General features: G+C 42.0%; 1 protein-coding gene across 1 annotated transcript; it reads right to left on the minus strand.

The window, feature by feature from the left end:
• Nucleotides 1–5,938: 5,938 nt before the first annotated feature.
• On the minus strand, nt 5,939–8,910 carry LOC131469458 (arg8-vasotocin receptor-like). Its single transcript, XM_058644403.1, has 2 exons — nt 7,844–8,910; nt 5,939–7,268 (listed from the first exon to the last, which is right to left on the minus strand). Exons 1-2 carry the CDS (start codon nt 8,790–8,792, stop codon nt 6,985–6,987), a joined length of 1,233 nt encoding a protein of 410 aa, XP_058500386.1. The 5' UTR covers nt 8,793–8,910; the 3' UTR covers nt 5,939–6,984.
• Between the last annotated feature and the right edge of the window lie 789 nt (nt 8,911–9,699).

A 9,699-nucleotide genomic window follows, 5' to 3' on the forward strand; every position in this document is an offset into this window, starting at 1 on the left:
CTCAATAGCCACACACCTCACAATTGTATACACACATACGTAAGTGTGCACATACACATTCACATGTGTTGCATTTGTGTGCCAATCCACAGCAGTTGGAGTTACCTCGAGGCTTGTACTTACAATCTCTGACCAACAGATGTCGCCATTGCAACATTTGTAAAGATAAATATGATGTTCACCTCTCGTATTAAACAGCACATGGGTGGTTGTTTGCGTGTCAGGGTCACACTGTTATAAGAGACACATGTAGTGTGTCTTCCTGGAGGAGGTTGTATTAACACTGAAAGATATTTTTATTGCATTTTTCTAATGTCACGTATATCACTTCTCCAGCTCCCTTTCAGTACAGCTTATCATTTACAATTCACACCTGTTTAATATAATATATTATATAGAGTCCCAAGTTTTTTATTTTAATGTAATGCAGTAGAGGAATAACATTTGTCCGCTCACACGTCATAACTGCTGGAGCTGTGACTGAACTGTTAACGTGTGATTTATGTGTGTCAGCCCAGATTCCTTTCCCATCTGTTCCATCAGAGATTTAAGTTGAGGTGGTCAGACGTTCCCCAGTGGGGGGGGGGGGGGGGTTTCCTCTGGACAGACATTTGTCTGTGTTATTGCTTTTCTCATTTTCTTGAGGAAAGCAAACGACACCTTTCCCCTTGCAGAGTAAACCAGATCTATGTATTTATTTGAACGTAATATTTGTGAGTGGTGAATCTGTTCCTCCATATTCACCACTCACCAAATGCTTTTTTAATTATTATTATGTTGAGGGGTTTAGAGGGACATTATATTGCATACCAAAGTCAAATATAAAATGTGTAAATTTATAAATATACACAAATGAGGGCAGATTTGTTTGTGCCTGTTTTTTGGACAAAAGGCAATTCATAAAAAAGCTGTTACCTCATAAAAACAGCAAACAATGACACTATTATGTGAAAGAAAATTGCCAGCTGTGTGTTATTGATATGACCTGCACTAAAACCTCATAACCACATAGAGAAAATCAGTTTAGCATCAAAGTGCCTTCTAGGGAATGAAGCAATATGCATCAAAGTTACATATATATATATATATATATATGTGTATATATATATGTGTATATATATATATATATATGTGTGTGTCTTAGTGTGATATGGTAATTCAGACTCATAAAAACAATTGTCTTAAATCTCTGAAATGCTAAGTTTTCTAAAAATCACACCTCGAACGTCTACATGTGTACGTGCATGTCGACATGCATGCTCTTTTCTAAGGTCAATGCCATTCTGGATCATTCCAGTGCACTTTAACCCTGTGACATCAGCAAAAAACTTGAATTTGTTTGTGGAATTCCAGTTGTACTGTTTTGCACAACACAAATATCCAATATAATTAGTGGCTTAATTATATGTGCACATTTGAACGTCAGACCTGCTCTTCTGTTCTCACTGGGACACAACACAGCACATTTATAGCAGTGGATAATGGACATTCAGCCACGTCCACCTGTTCGCTGCACGACACAGTCCAGCAGAGGAGACGTGCTGAGAGAAGTGACGTGTCTCCACGAGGACGCCGCCTCTTGTGAGACGCTGGGACATGCAGCATTAACCAGGCAGAAAGGCATAAAGAGCCATAACAGTTAATGACGAGGACTATCATAATAATCATTTTTACTGACCTGTGGGTACAAGCACAGAAACTACTGCAGCAACGTTTCATTAATCATTGTCCACTGAGCCAGTTTAACCTGCTGGTGGTTCCTAGGCAACAAGTCCACTGTGAAGGCATCACATATTTTGGTGGTTGTGCTGTGAGCTTGTGTGTGTGTGTGTGTCAGTCTCTTGTATTTGAAATCAAACAATATTTTACACTGATATAAATATGCACAATAAAAGCACATTTATTTTATGTTCATTAATTGTATATTTGGCAGAGGCCAGGATTTCCTTCTACTGTATCGTGGAGTGTTGTTTGTAATGTATGGATATGGAACCTGTGTGTGCAATTTGTTTAGCTTTCACATGGGATTTGTGGTGTATACACATATACCGTGACATGCAGAGACTGGATGAAGGAGTAGATAAGCGTTCAGCCTCTCATCTGTCCTCTCTGGCTTTGATTGCCACCTTGTTTGCACATTCACGGAGCAAGTCTATCATCGGTGTGCAGCCCCCATATGACATTATGCTGCAGCCCTATGGCACATCAAAGCACCTATTTAATTAATTAGGGACCTTTCCTCCTCTTTGCAGAACGAGATAAATTGGCTGCATATGCTAATGGCTGCAGGAGGCCGCAGAGCACAGTCCCAAAACACTATGACACATCAAGAAAACAGGTGTGGTTTTTGTTAATGACAATTATAATGACTTTTCTTTCTTTTTCAGATGGGTTACCGCTGGTGTTTGGCCTGAGGGCGGTGACAGCGAATGCGTCATTTTTGCCTAACGGTGCCTGCAGGCGACACATCTCTAATGTCAGAAGTGAGGAGCTTTGCATCCAACAATTTCTGCAGCTCTCTGAAACTGACAGTTCCGTCATCACACGTCCTGGATGGACCTGGGCGGCCTTTCATGGAACCAAGCCAAAGCCAAGTAGAGGCACTGAGTCTTTTTTGGGTGTTTCCTAACTAAGGAAATTGAAATTGCTGTTGATTTATGCAGTCAGCAGGTCTGTGGGGGGTTCCACAACGTTCCGAAGCATCGTCAGCCTCTCCTCACCTGATGTCCCTGTTTTTCCTTGTTTATTTCATTGCCAACGTGGAGGCTTCGACTTTCAGGTATTATCCAATGATTTCACTCAGTTCCTGTGATCTTGGCTTTCATGAAAGCCAGCGCTTGGTGCGTGACATTTACTTTTCTTTATTGATTCTCCTTGTGTTCTTGCTGCTTTCACCCTTTCACCACCTCGTTGCCAACACTTTCAGGACTCCGTCTGGTTTCCCTCGTAGAATCTCAGATTGGCTGCTATTTTTTTTTATGCTCTATGTTCTGTATTGATATTTCACTTGATGGGTTTTTTTTCCCACCGATTGATCTTCTTTTGTTGTTTTTGTGTTTGAACAAGTGCACCATGTCGAGGGAAGATTGTTTGAATCCATATGTACTCATCTCTACAATACACTTGAAGGACTATTGCAGCCTTTCTTTTTTCTTTAACAGCAGTTTTTTTTTATTTTTACAGCTGCTGTTCAGAACCACAAGAAGCACTTTTGTCTTCAGATGTTGCCAGTTATATTTTCAGTTCCTCTCACCTTTTAGATTCACTGTAAAGTAGACGTCTTGGAAACATCTCAGACTCCAGCACCGAAAGTTTATATTATACTTTTGAATAGAATATTTTTTCTATGAAACACAAGCTACAAAAAAAAAAAGAAATCTGATCTATGTGATCTTAAACAGGGTACCGGGTGTCTCCTTTCAAGGAACTTAGCTCACGTAACAGCAGTTGACCCTTTGCGATTAGGAAATAATAAATTTATAGACACTGAGCTAACCCCAGAATTATGCTGACTGCTGAAGCTTGTGGAGACAAAAGACATACAGCTGTGCACTGTTTCTGTTTGGCAAAAACAGCTCTGATGACAATGTATTTAACCAAGAACAAAACAAAAAAAGTCCTGTTAAACAATCCTCTGCTGGAGAGACTGAAATATTTTAGCAAACTAGGGCTTGTTCCACAGTAGCAAACATCGTAGTTTTCCCATAGAACAGGGAACATGCAACTTTATTTTCCTTCTTGATTTTGTGGGTAACATTGAAACCCTCCACATTCCCAGGACATGACAAGTGTTGAAAAATAGCATTTGACTGAGTTCCAGGTTTTATGGACGAGCATGTTTACACCCGTTTTGTTTGTGTGAATTAACTGGCCTCCGACCAGTGATTAAAGCACACAATACGGTATAGAAAAGTGTGTTTTTCAGGGACGATGGAAAGGAGAACAATGGAACAGGAAGACGGAAGCTGTAGTAGAGGGAAGCCATGCCAAGATGCTGAGACAGCCATGTCTCATCTGACCGCTGTGATCAGAAGACTGGCAGACTTATCCACTAAGACCTATGAATATAGTCGACCTTGACCCAAAACTGCATCTCTGTTTGTTAAACACCAATGTTTAACACTGTTTTGTTTACACTCGTCTACCAACAACTGTTTTTTCCACGTGTAAGGAAAGGTGTCGGAGGGAGAGAAGCCAAATGTGGACACAGCTGTTCAGAAAGTAACGGAAAAAAATGAGGTGAAAGGTGTTTAAGAAGTAGGAAAGTAAGGCTGTCCTGTTGATACACCAAACACTTCAGGACTGAAAGGTTGGTGCCTCTGCTCTTCTCAGACCTATTTTCATTCATCCAGCTCCACTATAAACGATTTGAGAGACTCTTATCTTTAAATTGATTTTATGATTGTTTTTCCCGCGCTCCTCGATCCCTACATTAAAAAAAACCCCACCAAAGCGCAAACGAAAACAATGATAAATCTGATAAGTTTTCCGAGTTGATCCATTTCAAACACGGGAATATATTGAATTGGAGGAACGTGTTTATTGCCATGGCGCTCTCTTCTTCTTTCTTCTCCTTCAGTGCTACGTGTTTTAGGATAATATGATCTGTCTGTTTCCTGGCTGCCGACGCTGGAGTCCTAGTCTTTCAAACTCTCGTGAGAATCTCAATCACTGCTGTCTGTCTTCAGTGTTTTGCCCACTCTCACCACTTCCCCATTCAGAGGCATTTTCATGATTGGCATGTCTAACGAGATGCAGAGGGAGTGCGGGAGAGGGAATTCGAGATATGTCCATCAGACCATCCAGAGATGCTTCTAGCCGTCCACATTATCTCCATAATCCTCACTTATTTGCTCCACATTTCCAGATGCTTGTTTTAGTCTCCTTTTCATGCTGCTGAAGACCTCCGACCGACACAGAGCAGGCCACGGCTGACAGTATCACGTTCAAGTGCTTGTAAAAACTTATATCCTCTCCCATACATCTCTGTGATGTAACTATCACAGGTTTATGGGCGAGTAGAGAGATTGTTACGATGACAAATGACTGCTCTCATGGTCGGGAGAGCAGTTTACAGCACAGTATTTGCAGTCCTTGAGGTGCGACACGTTTTCTGAGAGTATTTTTTTTTGAAAAGGAAACTCCTGAAAATGTTCTATATACTGTATTTCCACCGTCTTGAGTACCTCAGACAAACCTCACCTAATAACTGCAGCACCACTTTCCAGAGGAGCTCTTTTCTTTGGCTCCGTTGTCTCTCAAATAATCTGTCCACGTGCAAACTATTGACTGTGTACTTTGCAGACTGTCCAGGGTCCAGAGACTTTGTTTTCTGTGATTACATAATCACCGCTAACTAAATAGTTTTCGAATTTACCTTTTCACTTTTGAGACAGTGAGTTCGATGAGAGGATTGTAAACACTTACGTGCCTTCGTAGTAAATGTGTGTTTGTTTAGGTTGATAGAAACACTGGGAAAAGCTTGAGACAATATCTGCTTCCAGAGCTCAATAATTCATACCTTCATATCTAATTTGTTTAATCCATCACTGGAACGGAAGTGCATTTATATTATTTGTCAGTGCTGCCAGCTTTGCAAACATAATTACGTTCACTAGCAGTACTCTAGAGTCTTTTCATGTCACATTAAGTAAAAGGGATGTTTATATTATGGGTTGCTCTTAAATGACCATATATTATGAATTCTATGGGGGTGGACAGCCTCTCTGGTTTCACATGTTCTGTTGAAAGGTTGCTCTGTTGCAAAGTCCCAGACTTTGGCAGGATTTAGTGCTTAGACTGGCGAGATACATAAATCAAAACTTGTTCCATTTTTTTATTTTTTTGAGGAAACTCAAACTGCCTGTTGGCTACTGCACGTGAAGCGGCGATTATATCATCTGTGTTGTAACTGTGAAAACAGGAAACAGAGCCAGCGTCGTATCCAGTACATCACTGTGTATATTTGAACATGTGTATACTTCGACAAAATACAGGATATTTTTTGATTCTTCAGTGCGAACAAGACAAATTACAGACAAATATAATTCACATTGAGCAGATTTACATATATTAGCAGACTTGTATTTACAAATAGTTATGTACAAATATAGAAATATCTCGACGCAGTAAAATATACACGGCCTTCTGACGGTCCTTGCGTTCATCTGAGAAACATTAGGTTGTTGTGCATCACAGTGGCGTGCAGGAAATTGTTTTTGTCTGAAGTGCAAATTAAGCCAAAACACAGAACACCCCCCCCCCCCACACACACACACCAAATGGTGCAGGATGTTTAAAAAAAAAAATTGGGAAGTGTGCTGACGTAGAGTTCGTGGAATGTTTTCTTCTGCACATTTTGGGAAAGCAATGGGAGTGTCTTTTGGGTCAGTGGGCAGAACTGTGACCAATCGCGCAGCAGCGCCGAGTGTGTGATCGAGTGTCTGTCTAATAGGTGGATGTCCTGCTATTTTCCATCTGCTGAGCAGCCATGAGAGCCAGGGCTGTGTACTTTAACATGAAGAAAAAAAACAACTTCTGCAAATAAGTAGGATGCAGATGTAAGACTCAAATGTCGGAGGATTTCTCAGATGTTCACACACAATGGACGAGGCGCCCCAGTTATACAGAGACCAGTGGTACAGAAGAGTTGTTTACACCACTACAGACCATTTGACCGTACAGATCACCTTTGCAAACAGCTTAAAAGGAAAGGTTCTTCGATGGCAGCACAGATCACCAGTGTCCCAAGAAAGATATGAGATATGAAACGTAAAAATACAAGTACAAATAACATGGATTTTTTAATTATCTGTATCTCTTTTAAGTCTTGATTGGTTTAGAGTGTGAAGCACATATTATCAGCCAATGCCTGGTCATGGACAAAGCTGAGAGGAGCTGATTCTGTTTGTGTACCGCGGTGTTCTTGCCAGACACATGTCCATCCCTATTACCCCTGTAAACAGAGTTGCCTGCTGTGTGTGTTTACTCCGTCTGAATGGAGGACTTGAGAGAGTTGTCCAGCTCCCTCCAGTTGCCAGTGCTGCCTGTGGGGCTGCGGTTGGTCATCTTAGTCAGCAGCGTCGTCCTGCGGATGCTGCTGTCTGAGTCCTCCTTCTTGAAGTCCATGTTTGTTTTGTGACAGCCAGAGAAGCAGTGCAAAAAATCCTGGAGGAGGTGACCACTGAAGATCATGTATATCCAGGGGTTACAGCAGCTGTTGAGGCTGGCGAGGAGTGCAGACAGAGTCACTGCTGTGTTCTCAGATTCTAGAAAGCAGAGAGAAAGGAGAGAGGAAAAGAATAATCAGTCATACAAACATCTGGCACAGGCAAAGCAGCAGGAAGACCTGTTAGAGCTAATTTATATCGTGCCAAAATGTAAAACATGTTTGTTTTCCCCCTTAAATATGTGAAAATGTTTCAAAGTCACACATTAAAAAGGTTAGTGTTTTACACACAATTCCTCTTTTTGGAAGTGTGATTTTCTGGGTATTTGTAGTGTAACACTATCATTATGACAACAATGAAATATTTGCAGATAAACAGACATTTTGCATGAAGTTAAAAACCGAGTTTTTTTTTTCTTCCTTCTCTCATCTCTTAGTTTCAGTTTTTAAAGCTCATAATAATCATTTTAAACTAAAGATATGTGTTTCACCTGTTCACGTTACGTTTGTGTCGTCAATGAATTCATTATATAGGAATATATTTGTTTTTGTGTGCCAAGTAAAAGCGTGCGTAAAGACCGTGCGCAAATGGATTTGTGGTTACGCACAACAGTTGTTTAAAATCGACAATTAACCCAAAGATTAGATATTTAATTTCATTTGTGTTGCACTCACCAGCATATTGGAAGTCTTCGTCCCACACTGACCACATCTGCACTGTGAAAAACGGTGCCCAGCAAATTATGTAAGCCAAGACGATCACAAAAGTCATTTTAACGGTCCTCAGCTTCGCTCTGGAGATGGTTGTGACGCTGCTGACTGAATTCTTCCCAATCAGCCCGCTCTTGCTCGCAGAACCTGCCGTCGTCTTCCTTTTCTTGTATTTGATGTTTTTCCAAATATTGTGGCAGATGAACCCGTAGCACATCCCAAGAATGACCACTGGCACGAGGAAGATGCCGCCAGTGATCCAGGTGATGTACAACTTGGTGCCCCAGGGCTCGATGAAGTTCGCCCAACAGTCGTAGGTGCCCGAGCCGTTCTTCACCTCGCTCAGGGAGAAGATGAAGTACTGCGGTGTACTGAGGACCAGGCTGCACATCCACGTTGAGACGATCATGATGTAGGAGCGCTGGGTGGGCTGCTGGAGAGTTTTCAGGGGGTGGCAGATGGCAATATAACGGTCCAGGGTCATCATCACCATCATGTAGGTGGAGGCAAACATCCCCATCACCTGGAGGTGCTTCACTATCCTGCAGAGAAAGTCTGGACCGTAGAAGCGGTAGGTGATGTCCCAGCAGAGTTGCGGCAGTACCTGGAAGAAGGCGACCACCAGGTCCGCCAGGCTCAGGTGCTTGATGAAGAGGTGCATCCGCGACATCTTCTTCTTGGTGTTGTACATCGCCAAGAGGACGCTCACATTTCCAATCACTGCAACCACGAAGGTGATGCTTAAGACCATGATCTCCATTTGGGCCACCTCCTCGTTTCTCGCAAATGGATCGGAACCATTTGGATGGACTGTGTTGTTCCCAAGCGCCCCCATCGTTAGGTCGTTAGTGGGAGTGAAACCCAGAGACCGGTTCCCTCCGCTTAGAAGCAACGCATAAGCAGGAGTGTGCATGGCACTGCCCCTCTGTGCGCCCTAGCGGATTCAGTGCCAGAGGGGGCGATAAGTGCCTCTCCGATCCGTTTATGGAGCTACCTGACGCACACACAGAGGATCCCGCTGTGCTCTGACTTGTGGCTGCTGCTGCATGGGCTTTTTAAACTCAAGTCAAATTGCAGACAATCGTGTGCGTAAAGCAGATACACTGCAAAAAATGACACGCCTCACAAAGTAACCTCTTGTGGGGGTAGAACCTAAAACAGAGTTTGAAAGCAAATCAAATGGATGTGTCCTGCAGGGAATGAATAAAAGGGGTATTTTAACACAAGTGGAAATATTTGATTTAATTTGTTCCAGTGTGCACTGCTCTGTTTGAAGACAGGTTTTCCAGAAAACTGCTCACTGCTCACATTATAACCATGGAATTATTTTTTTTCCCCTTGCTTTTTTTTTTTTTTTTTTTTTTTTTGCAGTGCACAGCCAGCCCCTACCTCATGGCAGCTCTCACACTGTATTACAGAGACACGCAAACTAGAATTGCAAAACTGTAAGGGAGTTGGCCAAGTTGAGTTGGGAACAGTGGTCATATTCAAATGCTGAGTGGATGTAGCATGATCTCAATTTAACATGCAACACATTTCTGTGAAGTCTGCTGCATTTACTTCATTGGGAATTCATTGATCAACACACAGGAATGTTGTTTGTCTTCACTCCCCCGGAGCAAAGAAACTTGTGCAATGATAACTTAAAAAATATGTTTATTTGAAATGGCTTGCCGGATGAACCTATCATCTTGATTTATTCAGTGTCAGTGGTTCCTATTTAAGCCCAAATTGAAACTGAATGGAGCATTCGAGCTGCGAGAAGCGAGTTGTAATTATAAACACCCCTCAAAGGGACACATTACATAATGTGCTCTGGT

This window comes from Solea solea, chromosome 12 (assembly GCF_958295425.1).
Source record: "Solea solea chromosome 12, fSolSol10.1, whole genome shotgun sequence".
Classification (NCBI taxonomy): domain Eukaryota; kingdom Metazoa; phylum Chordata; class Actinopteri; order Pleuronectiformes; family Soleidae; genus Solea; species Solea solea.